General features: G+C 40.3%; 1 protein-coding gene across 9 annotated transcripts in view; it reads left to right on the forward strand.

Annotated features, from left to right (window-relative positions):
• Nucleotides 1–16,346, forward strand: part of RTCA (RNA 3'-terminal phosphate cyclase) — a 54,525-nt gene extending 38,179 nt beyond the window's left edge. For 4 of the 9 annotated variants that reach the window (XM_072834699.1, XM_072834696.1, XM_072834697.1 and 1 more), the window contains one exon: nt 3,058–3,479. In XM_072834699.1, the coding sequence (XP_072690800.1) occupies nt 3,058–3,159 (102 nt within the window). In that variant the 3' untranslated portion in view covers nt 3,160–3,479. Of the gene's footprint in view, nt 1–3,057; nt 3,480–8,960; nt 9,070–9,630 lie in introns of those variants that run through there. The other 5 variants (XR_012035160.1, XR_012035157.1, XR_012035159.1 and 2 more) reach the window with 3 other exon arrangements.
• The last annotated feature ends 2,293 nt before the right edge of the window (nt 16,347–18,639 follow it).

An 18,639-nucleotide genomic window follows, 5' to 3' on the forward strand; every position in this document is an offset into this window, starting at 1 on the left:
TAAAAATGACTAATATGTATATTTCATCTGTAACTAATACAGTTTCCTTAGAGAAAATTTGGAAAACAAGGGGAAAAAACTTGTCATAATTCCCTTTTGCCAATAAAAGCACTGTTGACATTTAGGTATTATCCTCTTAAAAGTGTTTCTCTTTATAATTTTTTTTTTACTGAATGCATACAGCTTCACTTCTTGCCTTTTTCAGTAACGCTGCATATTTCCAATTTGCTGTAATCTTTGTAATTTCATAAAGTGATATAAAATTTACAACTCAGAATTTTATGAAGGTGCTGACCTTAAGTATTTTTTAAATTCTAAAAGTAATACTATTAAAGACAATCTAAAATTCTAAAATTAAAAAAAAAATTATAGAAGTGTACTAAGCACAAAGTCACTTTGCCTTACTCCCAGCAGTTTATTTGTATGATTTTTAAGAATATGTATCTTTTTTCATATTATTAGAAAGCACTGTGGTGTCCAACTCTTGGTTTTGGCTCAGGTCATGATTTCATGGTCATGAGATCAAGTCCTACATGAGGCTCTGAGCTTATTGCAGAGTCTACTTGAAATTCTCTTTCCCTCTTTTTCTCCCCCTCCTGCTTCTCCTCTCTCTCTTTCTAAAATAAATAAGTAAGGGCAGCCCTGGTGGCGCAGCAGTTTAGTGCCGCTTGCAGCCCTTGGCATGATCCTGGAGACCTGGGATCGAGTCCCATATCGGGCTCCCTGCATGGAGCCTGTTTCTCCCCCTGCCTGTGTCTCTGCCTCTCTCTGTCTCTATGAATGGGTAAATAAAATCTTTTAAAAAAATTAAAATAAAATAAATAAGTCTAAAACAAAAAAAGCATAGGTAAATTTTGGCTCAATTGTAGGAAAAGGCTAATAGGAATTAAAGGCAAATTATATTTGATGTCGAGAGATAGTTGACTGTATTTTTTATTTTTCCATTAGTGCTGTATTTGTAACTGTTGTCTGTCTTTGTAGACTATGATCTCCTCGATAGTAGGGACCAAGTTGTATTCATATAGTCTTTTTACAGTACTTCGCATATAGTAGACACATGTTATTTGAAATGAATACACAGTGAAAAGTGCTGTGAATTGGCATTTATAGTTCTGGTTTCTTGTTCAGCTTTGTTGTATTTTAACTGAGTGACTCGGGGCAAGCTGCTTGATCTTTCTGTGCCTCTGCAGATAACTGATCTATAAAATCAGAGACTGATACATAGTCCCTTAAAACTCCTTCCAACTTTAAAATCTTTTTTTTTTTTAATTTTTATTTATTTATGATAGTCACAGAGAGAGAGAGAGAGAGAAGGGCAGAGACACAGGCAGAGGGAGAAGCAGGCTCCATGCAGGGAGCCCGACGTGAGATTCGATCCTGGGTCTCCAGGATCGCACCCTGGGCCGAAGGCAGGTGCCAAACCGCTGCGCCACCCAGGAATCCCCTCCTTCCAACTTTAAATTTTTGTAATTTACAGTATGTTTTTTATATATAGGTTAGAAATGATTTCCTTGGCTATTTATGTAATGCTTACAATGTGAAATATATATATATATGCACATATATAATTACATAAATAATTTGAATATATAGCTTAGGATTCAATGTTTATTCATTCAACGATAATTTTCAGTGTCTAGTGTATATCAGTACACTGCCACATAATACTGAAACTGGAGTAATTTGTGAATATTACTATTCAACAGGGCCCCAGAACAATGGTTTTCAAACTGTGTTTCATAGAATCCTAAGGTTTTAGGCATATTTGAATTCCCTTTGCTACAAATTCAACATACTCAGTTGTTTTTATTTTAATTGTTTTGTTAGAATGAACATAGTAGCTTTTTAAGACAAATCATGTTTCCAGAATATAATGATAGAGATCATATAGGGACACAGAGAGAGAGAGAGGAAGAGATACAGGCAGAGAGAGAAGCAGGCTCCATGCAGGGAGCCCTATGCAGGTCTCTATCCTGGGACTCCAGGATCATTCCCTGGGCCAAAGGCAGGCTCTAAACCGCTGAGGCACCCAGGGATCCCCAGAGATCATATATTTCAAAGCCAAACTTGAATTAGTTAACCAGTAAAAAATACAGTGTTAAGCCCAATAAAGATGAAGGGCCTCCCCTCACCTTTCTATTTGAACTAGATTTTTTTTTTAATAGCATATTTAGGGAATTCAATTGGCAAGAAAAATTTGAGGGAAATTAAAAACTTGATACTTGACAAAGTAGAAGTATAAACGCTTTAGTGCCATGTTTTAGAAAAAAATTTAGGAAGAAGGTAGTGAAGGTATGTTACAGTTAACAGTTAAGATTTTATTTTAATTAATTAATTAATTAATTTATTAATTTATTCATTTGTTCATTCATTCATTCATTCATTCATTCATGAGAGACACAGAGAGAGAGAGGCAGGCTCCATGCAGGGAGCCCGACGTGGGAGTTGATCTCGGTACTCCAAGATCATGCCCTGGGCAGAAGGGAAGCCCTCAACCGCTGAGCCACCCAGGCGTCCCCAACAGTTAAGATTTTAAAGATGATAATTGCCTAGCTTGTAAATGTCCTGGGGATTTTGATTCAGTGAATATGGAGTGGGGCTGAGGCTGTATATTCTGACAGAACTGCACAAGTACGTATTATTTCTGAACGAGAATCCTGGTTCTGGAGGAAAATATTTTATATCCAGGCTACTGAATTTCTCATGAATCATTTGATCTTTGTGCCTCTAGCTGCTTCAGAAAAATGAGTTTGGGCAGCCAGGGTGGCTCAGCGGTTTAGCGCTGCCTTCAACCCTGGGCCTGATCCTGGAGACCTGGGATTGAGTCCCATGTCAGGCTCCCTGCATGGAGCTTGCTTCTCCCTCTGCCTATGTCTCTGCATCTCTCTCTCTCTCTCTGTGTCTCTCATGAATAAATAAATGAAATCTTTAAAAAAAAAAAAAGAAAGAAAAAAAATGAGTTTGATATTAATTATCTGCCTTTTTAAGTTGGATTTATGGGCTCTCCCTCCATCTCTCCTCATATTGTTTATGTACTAAGTACTTTTCTGGTTTCAGGCTAAATTCTCTGTGAAGAAATCAGAAGATGAAGAAGATGCAGCTAAAGATGCTTATATTATTGAGTGCCAAGGAATTGGGATGACAAATCCCTATCTATAGGATATTTGCCTTTTAAATAATACTTCAATGATGTATTGCACTAATTCATTTCATAAATACTAGAAAACAACGAAGAAGAAGTAACTTATTAAAGGACCTGACATAAATATGGAGATGAAGTATAGAGTGTTGTAGATTTGCGGAGAATGCTTCATCAAATTAATCTCACTTTGACTATCTCCTAAGATAAGGACAATGAAATATAAGAGTTGATGAGTATGTATGATGGCTGATTTCAATATTAAAGTATTGAGATGGAGTGTTCTTTCCACCCTAAGTGTGTTTTTCTTTTTTATATAATAAATTAAGTCAAGGATGTAGATTTGGTCTGTAATTTGTGTCTGGTTCTAATCACTTTACTGAAGCTTCATGTAAAGTATAATGAAACAACTTTTTGCACAGGTACTTGGAACAATAACACTTAATAAGCATTTTCTCATTCCAATTATATGTACCTTCTTTCTTGTGGGGACTTGGTAAATATTGATTTTGAATCTGTGGAATGTTTTGAAATCCAAACAATGAGGATTGCAAAATTTGCACCCTAGTATATTTGTCTAAATTCAGCCGTATGTTTTTGTTTGGCTTTCAAAACATTGAACAGATTAAAAATCTAATTAAAAAATAATTGAGCACCTTTAGAACAGAATGTGCTTTTCATCAGTCTCTATTATCTTATACCTAGTCTACTTCCACATTTAGATTACTTCCTGGTCCCTGTAGGCAGCTGAGGTTGTGACTCAAATGAAACTGGTTTGGTGTATCAGCTAAATATGCTGTCCTGTAATATACATACAGTGAAGAAGTTTTTGAAACTTGGTTTTGTTTTGGACTTTATCCAGTGATGATTAAAACATAATCTAAGATCTAGATCTAGGGGATGGTATTATAATACATTCAGAAAGTGCTGAATTAGTCTGTATAGAATGAAATTAACTCCCATGTACATGATCATCATTATGTTATCAGTGATTTTTTTGTGGCCTCAGACAGTTGGGTTCCATTTGTTCTAAAGATGTGATAATAGTATTGGCTTGCTATTTATGTTCTAAGTAGATACATTTTATAAGTTCATCTGTATAAGACTTCTGAATACAAATAATTCTGTTGATTTGATGCTATATGTACAGTAGTTGTTAAGAATATTCTTTAAACCAGTAGCCTTCAAATGGGTATTCATAGCACTTGAGTTTCATAAAGCCTTTCCATGAATTCCAAGTTTGCACATTACAGTAGTTTTTTACTGTAATTTTTTTACTGTAAAAAAAATACATTTTTTTTGGAAATTTGTTTCTAAATTTCTCTGCTAAAATATGTACTTTCTCCTAAAACTGTGTTGCCTGCTGTCAAGGTAGTTCTTTGCAGGTTCTCCTTTTTAGCTTCTTTCTCACAACTGCTGTTCTTCCTCTTTACAAAAGGAAAGTGTATTTTTTATCCATCCTATTTTTTACAGCAGTGCCTTCCCCAGAGTATATAAAGGGACAACTTGAAATATTAGTCTCTAAAAAGATACAAACTTGCATCTTATTTTATATATTTGCATGATTATTATAAGTAAGGAAATGAAAACATCAGTGTTTACTTTCCACAGGTCAATCTTATATCTTTAAATTAAACATTTTTCTGATTATTAGGAGAAATATTTTCATTAGCTTTGCCAAAGGCTACAGAAAGTTTAAATCTGTTTTCTAAACTTTGAGAGTTTGTTGCTTAGGATTTGTGAATTCTTCACTTTCTATTCATTCCTACCATATGGTGTGTGTTTTAGCATCTATATATTTTTAATATTCTATAAATATGCACATAATTATTAATATGTATATTTTAAGCCTCATATTTGCTTGATAACCTTTTTTTGCAATTGATTTCCAGTGAGCTCTACGTCGTCCCAGTACCATAGATATACATGATCTAATTTTTTATCTTTTTATTTATATATTTACAGAGAGGTAGAGACCTAAGCAGAGGGAGAAGAGTCTCCTCATGAAAAGCTTGATGTGGGAATAGATCCCAGGACCCTGGGATCAGACCTGAGCCAAAGGCAGACGCTTAACTGCTGAGCCACTCAGGTGCTCCCATGATCTAATTTTTAAAAGCAGATCATCAATGTGAGGCATTTGGGTGACTCAGTTGATTGAGCATCTGACTCTGGATTTCAGCTCAGGTCATAATCTCAGCATTGTGAGATCGATCCCTGAGTTGGACTCTGCGCTGAGTGTCAAACCTGCTTGGGATTCTCTCTCCCTCTGCCCCCTCTCCTCTCTTTCTCTTTCTTTCTTGTCTCAAAAAAAAAAAAAAAAACTTAAAAAAAAAGCATTATCATTAAGAGATCTATATCCATAAGATTTTACTTTTATATTTAATATTTCAAAACATGTATTTGTTTTTTGTTTTTTTAATATTTTTAATTGGAGTTCAATTCTCCAACATACAGTATAACACCCAGTGCTCATACTGTCAAGTGCCCCCGTCAGTGCCCGTCACCCAGTCCCCCCATACCCCCCCCCACCTCCCCTTGTTCGTTTCTCAGAGTTAGGAGTCTCTCATGAAAACATGTATTTGTTATGCTCAACTCTATAGTAATACTAATTGTAATTAAGCCAAGAGAAATTTAAAACATTTTTTTCTTAAGATTTTATTTATTCATGAGAGACAGAGAGGCAGAGACATAGGCAGAGGGAGAAGCAGGCTCCCTGCAGGGAACCCGATGTGGGACTCGATCCCAAGACTCCGGGAGCATGCCCTGAGCCAAATGAAGGCAGACGTTCAACTACTGAGCCGTCCAGGTGTCCTGAAATTTTTAACATTTTTAAGAGTCTTGTGTTTCCTGAATGTTTTAAAACAATGCAAATTAATATGTATATTTTCATTACAGAAAAATAGGACAAAGTAGACTTTTAAGCATAAAAGCATAAAATTATGAGGGAAGTGGAATGTATTTCTTTTCATGGAGATAGTGGATATCAAATAGTTATAGCATTTAGAGTCCAGTGGACAAATTTGAGAGTGGTGGAATATTTTTATTTGAAAATGGCCATATTTATAAAATGAAATGAGATTCTTTGCTCTAACAATTGAAACTTAGGAACCTGGGTGGCTCAGCGGTTGAGCATCTGCCTTTAGCTCAGGTCGTGATCCCAGGGTCCGGGATAGAGTCCATCCCATATTGGGTTGCAGGGAGCCTACTTCTCCCTCTGCGTCTGCCTCTCTCTCTTCTCTCTGTCTCTTGTGAATAAGCAAAATCTTTTGTTTTTTTTAAAAAGAAACTTGTGATGAAAAATTTTGATGCCAGATAACTGGTAAGAGAGCATTTCTCTGTATATCTGTGAGGGGATTTCCAGAAGAAATTAGCATCTGAATTTGTGAACTGAGTCTGGTCCTTCCAATGTGGTAGGCCTTGTCCAATCTGCTGAACACCTGAGTAGAACAACAAGGCAAAGGAAGGTTGAATTCCCTCCGTGCCTAAATGTTGGTCCCAAGGCATCAGTCTTGAGTGTTCTCAGTTCTTAGCTCTTCTCACTGGAATCTACACCTCTGGCTCTTCAGCTCTCAGGCCTTTAAACAACGCCACTGGGGCAGCCCGGGTGGCTCAGCGGTTTAGCACCGGCCTTCAGCCCAGGGCGTGATCCTGGAGACCTGGGATCGAGTCCTGCATTGGGCTCCCTGCTTCTCCCTCTGCCTGTGTCTCTGCCTCTCTCTCTGTGTCTCTCATGAGTAAATATTAAAAAAAAAAAAAAAAAAAAAAAACCAAAACACTACGCCACTGGCTTTCCTGGGTCCCCAGCGTGCAGATGGCAGATTGTGGGACTTCTGCGCCCCTATAAATCTCTGTCTCTTGTTCTCTCCTTTGTTCATGTATGTGTTTCTCTGGAGAACCCTGACAATTATAACTGGAGTCACCAGAGCCTGTGAATTTGAAGGAGGTGTTCTCTTGGGACTGATGATCAGATCTCTCAAGAAGGGGTACATTTTAGCTGGTGATGAGACTGCAGGAGCATTGCAGCTGGTACTCAGACTCTCGGGAGAGGGGTGCATCCAGACAGGTGCACACGGCTTGGCGCCGCAGGTGAGGGAGTACAGTGGGGCTAATGTTGCTATTGCCAAGAAAGCACCACAGAGCATGTGGCAGGGCAAGTGGAATGAGGCCTGAGGCCATGGTTTGCTGCCGCTGTTGCTGGAGCAATCCTGATGGGAATTAGGAGAGTCTTTTTTCTTTGTCCTGTCTTCCACAGTCCACCTGGTTTTCCTTTTGCAGAACCTAACCAGAAGCCACTGGGCATGGCAGTCTGGAAATCATAATTTACATATGGAAACAGTTGGACAGAGTTTTGAAAGGTGCAGTTGGAGCTGAGAGATCCTAAATAGCAGGACCTATCATTTTGGTCATTCATTATCCATTTACGTGTCTTACAACAACACTAATGTCTCTTTGCTTTTGCCTAGCAGGATATAACCATCCCTTTTACAATGATATTTCTATCATCTTCCTCAAAAAAAAGGCCCAAAGTCCCACCAGTCCCCATAGCCATCTCTGGGTCTCTTTTATTGAATCCCATCTGGATATTCTATAACATACAGAGTAAATCGTAAAGTTAATCACCAATAATGGTCCTCATTCAAAATGAAGCAGGATGATGAGGGGGTAGAGAAAAGGAAGTAAATATATGTCAATAGATACACAACAAGCAAGGATGAACATTTTTTTAAAAGATTGTATTTATTTATTCATGATAGACGTAGAGAGAAAGGCAGAGACACAGGCAGAGGGAGAAGCAGGCTCCATGCAGGAGCCTGAGGCGGGACCCGATCCTGGGTCTCCAGGACCGTGCCTCGGGCTGAAGGCAGGCGCCAAACCGCTGAGCCACCCAGGGGTACCCGGAAGAACATTTTCATAACTACTACGGTCATATCTGCTATACACATTATGTTCCCTTTACCCTCATCAGGCACTGCAGCCAGTCGGGGTTCTTCTCCTGTTGGAGGTAATCCAACCCCCCATTCCCAAAAGCTCTAAACCTTTGTGGTCTAAAATGTTGCTATAGCTTTGCCATAAGTTTCACTACCGGATTTGAGAGTACTCAGAGGTGCCTCAGAGAAGGTCTTGGGCTCCAGACATAGTCCTTCTCTGTCTCCAGTGTTAGAGCAGTCACTCAGTTTACCCTTAGTTGGGAGCAATCGCCCCAGCAAAAACAGTGCTCCCTCCTTTGTTATTTCCATAACACTTGAAGCTCTCCATGGCCAGTGGAAGTCTCATCTTCCAGTTCTTTGGAGCCATTGTCATGACCTCTGACAGAAAGTATTTCTCCTTTGGGAATTAAAACCTCTAAGCCAGCAACAGAGTTTTGGGGATGGGAAATGAAATTTGGGAGACTGTAACGAACTGTAGTAGTGGAAGAGCCACTCTCACTTCTACCCTTTTCTCCATGTATTCTTGCTATGGGAGAAAGGATGCCCTGTATTAGTCTCTGGTCCCAAGAATAGCCCACATCCTGTAGGATTAAGTGCTCTAACCTTTCAGAGTGTTGTTTCCCAACTGGCACTGTAACTGAATCTCCACTAGGCTGTTTTCAGCTCTGCTGCTTCTGAGGGATGTCATATCGCAAGACCAGCACACTCAATGGGAATGACCTTATTGGTATACTTTTTTAGCTGAGAAATGAGTTCCCTGATCAGAAGAGAATATTGTGTAAAACATCCGTAAGTCCACAGATAGTCATTATATTTATCTGTTGCTGCATAACAGATTGCTTCAAACCTTAGCAGCTTAAAACAATAAACATTATTTCATAATTTTTTGTCAGTCAGGAATATGGGACCAGCTTAGGTGTGTGGTTCTGGCTCCTGGTGTCTTGAGTTTGCAATCACGCCAACCACTGGGTGGAGCTACAGTCATCTCAAGACTTGAACGGAGTTAAGTATCCACTTTCAACCTCACTCATGATTGTGGGCAGGCTTCAGTTCCTCCCAGGCAGATAAACAGGGCTTCAGTTCCTTGCCATGCCAGATAGGACTTCCCACAGGACTTCTCACAAGGCAGCTTGTTTTCTCAATGTGAGTGGAGAGAGAGGGGAAGTGAGGGAGAGAAAGCAGGAGAAAGCCCCAAAAATGGAAACCAAAGTCTTTATAACATAGTCTTAGAAGTGATAGTTCATTTCTGCCATATTCTATTAGAAGCAACCCACTAGTCCAGCTTCTACTGAAGTGGATGGGATTACTCAAGGAGACAGGGATCATTGGATGCTATTTTGGTATGGCCATGACAAAAGTCATACTAGTAGAACACAGGCCTTTAGAGTTTTGGAATAGATAACTATTTTTTCAGAAACTACTCTTGGTTTGCTACTAGGCCATGGTAGAGACCGAATTTCTGATCTGGGACATTTGGAGACCATATGACCCGAGCTTCCCAAGATGAATTGGATGTTTTCTTTCTTTCTTTTTTTTTAAATAAAGATTTTATTTATTTGATAGAAAGCACAAGCAGGGGGAGCAGCAGGAAGAGGGAGAAGCCAGTTCCCTGCTGAGCAGAGAGCTTGATGTGGGGCTCCATCCCAAGATCCTGAGATCATGACCTGAGCTGAATTCGATGTTTTCTGACCCACCAAGATACAAGGTTGGTTAAAGGCATCCGCAATCCAACATCAAGTGGAGATGGTATAAATGAGATTAGATGCAGAGTGAAGTAAGCTCCTGAAGATCTAAGCATGTTGCATAAGAGATGGCTCATGGTAGCCAGCTATTCCTGCTACATTGCTGCCTCTTTACCAACCTATGACCTTATGGGGGATGACAGTTTACTGAGGAAGAAAAAGCTAAGGCCTAGTTTACAGGTAGTTTTGGACAATGTGTTGACATCAACTTGAAGCAGCATTGCAGCCCCATTCTGGAGTGGTCCAGTGAGGCAGTAATGATGGGAGACCTTCCCCGTGCACAGAAATGAGCAATACATTCTTTTAAAAAAAATTTTTTTAAAGATTTTATTTATTTATTCATTCATGATAGACAGAGAGAGAGGAGGCAGAGACAGAGGGAGAAGCAGGCTCCGTGCCGGGAGCCCGATGTGGAACTCGATCCCGGGACTCCAGGATCACACCCTGGGCCAAAGGCAGGCGCTAAACTGCTGAGCCACCCAGGGATTCCCCCTGAGCAATACATTCAATTGGCTACTCTGTCTGAATTGAGAGATGGCCAGAAGTATAAATAAACTTCTGGCCGTTTGTGGACAGTGATTGACAGTTTGGCTGAAATGTTGGGAACTCAGAAAACAAAGATTTGACAATTGGTAACAAAGAACAGAGGAGAAGAGGCATGTGGATGAAACTTCCACAATGAGCTTAAGGTGTGAAAATATGTGCCCCAACTGAATACTAAGCAAGAGAGCATCCAGAGAGGAGACTCAATAACCAGGTGGACAGAATAAACTGGTCTGTGTATGACAGCCTTTTTCTGCAGTTACTTAGTGCTTGCCCAGCAGCCACAATGGTGGGGCTGAGGTTACACGTGGGCCCAACATCATGAGCTTCCCGCGTCAGGGGTGGGCTGGCTCCTCACTGCTAAGAGCTTAACTTGCCAGTAGCAGCAACTGACACTGAGCCCTCTATACAGCACCTTTCCCCAAGAAAGACCAGAAAACCACCTCATGGCAGGTTGATCACAATGAAGGCAGCAATTTGTTCTCACCGGAAAGAACTTAAGGGTATGGATTTGCCTTCCCTGACCACAATGCTCTGCCAATATAACTATCCTTATACTAATGGAAGTCTGATACAATATTGCTTCTGATCAAGAAGCTCATTTCTAAGTCATCCTTATGTTAGGAAAAGGCAGCTTTCTTTCTTTTTCTTTTCTCTTTCCTTTTTTTTTTTTTTTTTTTTAAGATTTTATTTATCCATGACAGACACAGAGAGAGTGAGGCAGAGACATAGGTAGAGAGAAAAGCAGGCTCCTGTGTCCCAGGGTTCCCGGGCTCATACCCTGAGCTGAAGGCAGATACTCAACCACTGAGCCACCCAGGCATCCTGGCAGTTTCTTTAAAGAAGGAAGGATGGAAGGAAGGAAGGAAGGAAGGAAGGAAGAAAAAAAAAACCTAGGAAAGTAATATGTCAGAATGTAATAAGTCACTAATGGGAATATGTATATATATTGCAGTTTGTTTCAGCTTTTTATTTTCCAAGTTATGTATCTGGACTAATATATTGAAATATAACATAAAGGCCATTGAAGGGCAGCCCAGGTGGCTCAGCGGTTTAGTGCCACCTTCAGACCAGGGTGTTATCATGGAGACCCAGGATGGAATCCCAAGTCGGGCTCCCTGCATGGAGACTCATGAATAAATAAATAAAATCTCTCATGAATAAATAAATAAAATCTTAAAAAAATAAAAAAGGCCATTGAAGATAGTTCTTAAACTGTATTCCTGAAAGATTGTAGTTTACTAAGAGGATTGATTGGAGGCTACTCTATTTTATTTATTTATTTATCATGACAGACACACACGGAGAGAGAGAGGGGCAGAGACACAGGCAGAGGGAGAAGCAGGCTCCATGCAGGAGCCTGATGTGGGACTCGATCCCGGGTCTCCAGCATCATGCCCTGGGCCAAAGGCAGGCACTAAACCGCTGAGCCAGCCAGGGATCCCCCCTGAGGCTACTCTATTTTAATCATGATTTCAGTTCTTCTATTTTCAAACCACTTAGGCACAGACTCCTGCAGTCTCAGCCAATGATATTTCTCTATAATCTGAGTGATTCTCAAACTTTTGTGAACATAAGCATCTTCAGGGAGACATAAAATGCAAACTCCCAGTCCATGCCTCCACCCTGGAAATTCTGACTGGGTAATTCTGGGAGGGACCTAGGAATCTGTATACGTTGACCCTTGAACAATTTGGGTTTGAACTGCACAGGTCCACTTATACTCAGATATTTTTCAATAAATACAGTACTGTAAATGTATTTTGTTTTCCTTATTACTTTTTTTTTTAAGATTTTATTTATTCATGAGAGACGCACAGAGAAAGGCAGAGACATAGGCAGAGGGAGAAGCAGCTTCCTCGAGGGGAGCCCGATGCGGGACTTGATCCTAGAACCCTGGGATCATGACCCTGAGCCGAAGGCAGACGCTCAACCACTGAGCCCCCCAGGTGTCCCTCCTTATTACTTTCTTAATACCATTTTCTTTTCTCTAGCTTTATTGTAAGAATAAAATATATAATACATAAAACGTACAAAATATTTGTTGATTGTTTCTGTTATCAGTAAGGCTTCTAGTCAACGGTAGGCTATTAGTTAAATTTTGGGAGAGTCTTGGACGCCTGGGAGCTCAGTGGTTGAGCATCTGCCTTTGGCCCAGGGTGTGAGCCTGGAGATCCGGGATCGAGTCCCACATTGGGCTCCCTGTGTGGAGCCTGCTTCTCCCTCTGCCTATGTCTCTGCCTCTCTCTATGTCTCTCATGAATAAATAAATAAAATCTTGAAAAAAAATTTGAGGGGAGTCAAAGTTCTATATGGATCTTTGCATAGCAGGGAGCCGGTGTCCGTAACCTCACCCCCGCCATGTTAACAGTTCAAAAGCTAACTTAAAAAAAAAAAAAAAAAAAAAAAAAGATTTTATTTATTTGAGAGAAAGAATGAGCAGGAAGGAGAGGGAAAGAAAGAATCTGAAGCAGATTCTACCCTGACTTGGGGCTCGATTCCATGACTGCAAGATCATGACCTGAGCCTAATCCAAGAGTCGGATACTCAACCAACTGTGCCATCCAGGTGCCCCAAAAGTTGACTATAGTTTTTTTTTTCTTTATAAAGATTTTATTTATTTATCCACGAGAGACACACAGAGAGAGAGAGAGAGAGAGGCAGAGACACAAGCAGGCTCTATGCAGGGAGCCCGATGCGGAACTCGATCCTGGGTCTCCAGGATCACACCCTGGGCCAAAGGTGGTGCTAAACTGCTGAGCCCCCCGGGCAGCCCGTTAACTGTAGTTTTAAAAGCGCCCCCAAGTGAGTGATCCTTGTTTAGGTGGTCCACATGACATGGTTTAAAGAACACTGCTTTGAATTTTTTTAATAATAAATTTATTTTTTATTGGTGTTCAATTTGCCAACATACAGAATAACACCCAGTGCTCATCCCGTCAAGTGCCCCCCTCAGTGCCCGCCACCCAGTCATCTCCCTTTCTGATATTTCCTACCCATTTCTTCTCCCTTCCCCTCTATGGGAGGCTCCAAGGCAGAGGAAAATCTAGGAAGAATTCAAGTAAGACTGAGGGGAAACACAGGTGCAAGTTGTTATTCTGTTGTCAATAGGATCAGATTCCAGAAACACAAATAGAAAGACAACCCAAAATCCTTTTTGCCTTTCTTTAGGATTGATTCAAAATGTAGCACGTCACTGCACTCACATTACCAATCTAGGTATACAGAACAGGTCTCTATCTGCATGAGAAAAGCTACACAACAGAATGGGTGCTGGTATCAATTGCTCTTTCACGACCATATCACAGCTCCCTCCAAAACCTGTGGAGACAAATGGATCTGAGCTAGAGCACTAGCTTCATCATTATTAGTTGTCCGTTTTAGGTGAAATGACTAAGCCCTCAGAGCCTTGGCTTTTTCATGGGAGAAATATTTTTGAGCCTTTACAGAAGTAGGACTTAAGTTGAAATATGTAATCATTCTAGACCTAGGTTATTTTAATAGAATAAAGAAGACTAGAATCTCCAATATTCTCTTCAGCTTTAAAATTCTTTGTATATATATATAAAAAATAAAATAAAATAAAATTCTTTGTATATTTTACTAGGATCCTGTTTCTATTATAAACTAAGTGAAAACATTTAGATAATACTTGCAGAAAACATAAAATCACAATGTTGAGATAAAAGTCATGAAAATAATTGTTTCCTTGGGCAGAAAAATTTAAAATAACCGGTGTATTCCTTAATTGAATAATGATGGATAAGGCGATGATTACTTCAGGTGAAATGAGACTTCATGGTAAAGACGCAGGGTTTCCCTGCACTGAAGGCAATATTTCGGGCCTGCCCCTTGAGGGCTGCCTATCAGATGAATCCTGTGAGTGTCCTCAGTGGACTTTCTGTCGTGGAAAAAGAGTGTCCAGTGATGAGAGACTAGAGTTCTGTCACAGTGACCCTGAAGTGAACGGCTCCGAAGTGGGGTGTATGAAGAGTAGGTGACGCTAAATTCCTAAGGAGCCTTTGAGCTAAAATAGGGCATGGCATCTCATCTCACTCCTGATATGTCTCAGATTTCCCCTTGTTGCAGTCACCACCAGAGAATACAAAGGGGAAAGATTTTCCTATCCAAGAGCAGGGACCTGGAATCCTGCCTTTTCCCACTTTCCCTTACTTTTCTGGCACCTGCCCTGTCCACTCCAACATACATTGTTTTGGTTTACGTAGACAGCTGATATTTATTGCATAGTAGGGATTCTGAGGCACAAACACTCCATAGTTGAGATTTTTTTCTCAAGTGCACTTCATATCATTCAGTTGGCTTTGTATACTTACTAAATCTCCCAGTTATGCATGCTTGCCCAAACAGACCTGCAGGTTTAAAGTATTAAACAGATAGTCCTTTTGGCATTCCACTTAGCGGGAGTGGTCTCTACAAGGACCCCACCCTTGAGAGTATAGTTATGCTGATGACCCTTTCCCCTTTTCCATATTATGGGCCTTTCGGTCAGGGGAGGACTTCTCACCCTGAGAGGTAGCAGAGATCGAATCATTGAATTAAGGAGAAACAGAGAGGAGTTAAGAAAGCCAGGTTCAAGAAAAGACCAGGAAGGAAGCACAGTAGAAAATGGAAGAGCTACGCTCAAGTCACAGGGTGGGAAAAAGTTTGTGAGAGTCAGGGGTCATGGAGCAGTTATGGGTTAAACCAGGAGAGCACTCAGCAGATACAAAGATACTCAGTACAGAGGGCACAGACAAGAAGACCTGGCAACAGAGCCAAAGTCCACTGCAGGAAGACAGCACCATATAGTGTTTTCTTTTTGTTACCTTGTAGAATTCTAATTGAAGGAGGGGCCCGGTTCATACACTTTCCCAGACAGGTTGATCCAATGCAAGGCTGAAAAATTTACCTTGCCTCTTCTGAGAGAATTTATTCCATCCTGTTTGTGATACAGATCTATGCCATTACTAGTTCTGATAATGTGTCTGTAGATTGTTTAGTGTCTTCTATTGTCTGTAAGTCTTGGAAGTTTCTCCTTCCTAATCTTTCTTACCATTATGTTTTAAGCAATTATCTGTTGAAAAAGAGGATTAGCATGAAGGAATCTGGCTATAATATGAATAATAAAGAATTCAAGACTTCTGTCATAAGACTCCATCAATGTAGACAATTGTTTTCATTGCTCACATCTACCAAGATGGAGATCATGAATGGTCATGAACTTGTAGCCAAAGAGGTTCTTTAATAATTAAGATTCTCCAAGACTGTAAGTTCTGACTCTGCAAAGTCTCTTTGATGTTGTGAAGGCAAACTAACAGCAGGAATAACAAACACATTCCCCATCAAAGAGAAGCAGAGCCTAATATTTATTTATTTTTTTTTTTTATTTTTTATTTTTTATTTTTTTTTTATTTTGAGAGAGAGAGAGAGAGAACGTGCACACATGCACATGGGTTGGGGGCAGGGGCGGAGAGAGAAAGTGAGAGAATCTCAAACAGACTCTACACTGAGCTCAGAGTCCAGCCAAGGCTCCATCTCACAACTCTGCAATTATGACCTGAGCTGAAATCAGGAGTCAGATGCTTAACCAACTGAACTACTCCAATGCCCCAGAAGTCTTTATAAATAGGGACCAAAGTCTTAAAGATATGGTTTATTGATGTTTCTGTTTTCTTTATTCCCAGGTGGCTGCTGAAGCAGAGCCTGAGCCTCTAGCCTTTCGTAGGCTAAGTGAATATTTTGACTTATAAAGGTATCTTCTCCCCATTAAGCAGGACTCCAGTGCTGTGACTGTACCAATTGAGGGGCTGCCTGTATCAGCCAGGAAGAGGCAGGTAAAGAGAAGCGGGGAAGCATAGCTGGAAAGCAACTCTGAGTTGTGGTAAAGATGGAGAGAAAGCAAACAGTGAGGATGCTTACTTTTTTGTAAAACATTAAACTTGGGGAACACAGCAAAGTATAAAAAAATACAAAAATAAAGTCATCCAACCACCACTGTGACTTACATTTTTATACGAGCATTAAAGTAGGGATTAAAGTAAACACTTTTAATTAATTAATCTATTTATTTTAAGATTTTATTTATTTATTCATGAGAGACAGAGGGAGAGGCAAAGGGCTTGTTCCTGGAGTCCCAGGATGAGTCCCTCATCAGGCTCCCTGCAGGAAGCCTGCCTCTCCCTCTGCCTGTGTCTCTGCCTCTCTCTCTTTCTGTGTCTCTCATGAATAAATAAATAGAATCTTTAAAAAAAAAAAAAAGTTGTGTCTAGCTTCCCCCATTTATATAAACTTAAACATTTTCTCACGTAAGTATACATTATTTAAAAATGTTGTATTAAATAAACAAATAAAAATGTTATATTAGGGGCGCCTGGGTGGCTCAGTGGTTGAGCGGCTGCCTTTGGCTCAGGGCGTGATCTCGGAGTCCCAAGATCAAGTCCCACATCAGGATCCCTGCAGCAAGGCTGCTTCTCCCTCTGCCTGTGTCTCTGCCTCTTTCTGTATCTCTCATGAATAAATAAATAAAATCTTTTAAAAAAATGTTATATTCAAATCCAAAAATCCAGAACAAAAGCAGAGTTCACCAAGCAAGACCAATGTGACATCTAGGCCACGGAAGAGTCTAATTCCCTCAGGGCAAGCAAGATGAGAAAAGATACCAGAGTAGCAGGGATGAAGGCTGTATTGTTCTCCAGTGGACATGGAGTCTTCCCAGGCCCCACCCCAAGATGCTGTGAGAAAATGCAGCCACTCCTTGAAAGAAGACTTTGTGCCCTTGTCTGTGCTCCGGATTTACTCTTCCCTGAAAGAAAGTCCTAGACCTGAGACAAAGACACAGCTTTTCAAGTAAGGAAAGAAAAAACAAGGAATCTGATAAATGAGGAAAAGAATGTAAGAGAAAGAGAAGTAAGGAAAGAACAAACTTCAAAGAGACAGTGAAGCCTCCCCTGCATAATTTTTGCTTATTTTCTTGTTTGTTGTAAGAAAAACAGGTGACAATGAGAATCTTCATGACCACTGGAAAACTAGGTGATTTTGCTAGTTCTGACTTTGTTAAGAGTCTCTCCTAGAAACTTGAACAATAAAAGTCAGCTTTACTTCTTGTAAATGGGAGGCACGTAAGGTCATTGAGTGATAATGTCAACTAATGATTCTCATATCCAACTCTGCCTCCTTTCTACAGGAACAACCCTATCTTGGGATGCCTGGGTGGCTCAGTGGTTGAGTGTCTGCCTTTGGCCCAGGGCGTGATCCTGGGTCCCGGGATCAGGTCCCACATGGGGCTCCTGCATGGAGCCTGCTTCTCCCTCTGCCTGTGTCTCTGCCTCTCTCTGTGTCTCTCATGAATAAATAAAATCTTAAAAAAAAAAAAAAACAAAAACAAAACAACAACCCTATCTTTTCAGTCATTAACTCTCTATTTTCATTTTACTATTTTACCTCTAATTCAATTTGAATAAAATCAAACTCATTGCCCTACCTCTGTCATTGTCTCAAGTTTATTTTCCCTATTTTTTACATTTAATATTTTTTTCACTTAATAAGACATGTATTATGTATCTATGCTGTGGCTAAGATGCTATGTTAGGTACAGGCTAAGGAGAAGCCTCTCTGGGCTCAGGATTTATAGCCAGTTGGTGAGGGCATGGAGGGTGACTGGGGAGACACCTTACAAGTCCATCCACTGAAGTGTAATTATGCTGTGGGACCAGAAATTATCCTTAAATTCCAAATATAATCAACTAATTAACTCCTTCTCCATTTCTCACTCATGGCCTGATCTGAGCCCTGGACACTTAGGCCTGGATAACAACATGACTTTTATGATGGTGTCTCTCTTTCTGAGTTTTCTTCTCAATCTAACCTAGCACCACTGCCAACTAGTCTTGGACACAGCTTTCGACAATGTCAGTGACAAGCTCTTGCTTGAAAGCCTTGTTGTTGTTAAAAATTTTATTTATTATTATTTTTTAATGTTTAATTTTTTTAAAGATTTTATTTATTTATTCATGAGAGACACACACAGAGAGAGAGGCAGAGACACAGGCAGAGGGAGAAGCAGGCTCCACGCAGGGAGCCTGATGTGGGACTCGATCCCAGAACTCCAGGATTACGCCCTAGGCCGAAGGCAGGCGCTCAACCACTGAGCCACCCAGACTTCCTGATTTTATTTATTTATTCATGAGAGATAAAGAGAGAGAGGCAGAGACATAGGCAGAGGGGAAAAGCAGGCTTCATGAAGGGAGGCTGATGCATGACTCGATACCAGGACCACCTGAGCTGAAGA

The sequence above is a fragment of the Canis lupus genome, chromosome 8 (assembly GCF_048164855.1).
Source record: "Canis lupus baileyi chromosome 8, mCanLup2.hap1, whole genome shotgun sequence".
NCBI classification, from domain to species: domain Eukaryota; kingdom Metazoa; phylum Chordata; class Mammalia; order Carnivora; family Canidae; genus Canis; species Canis lupus.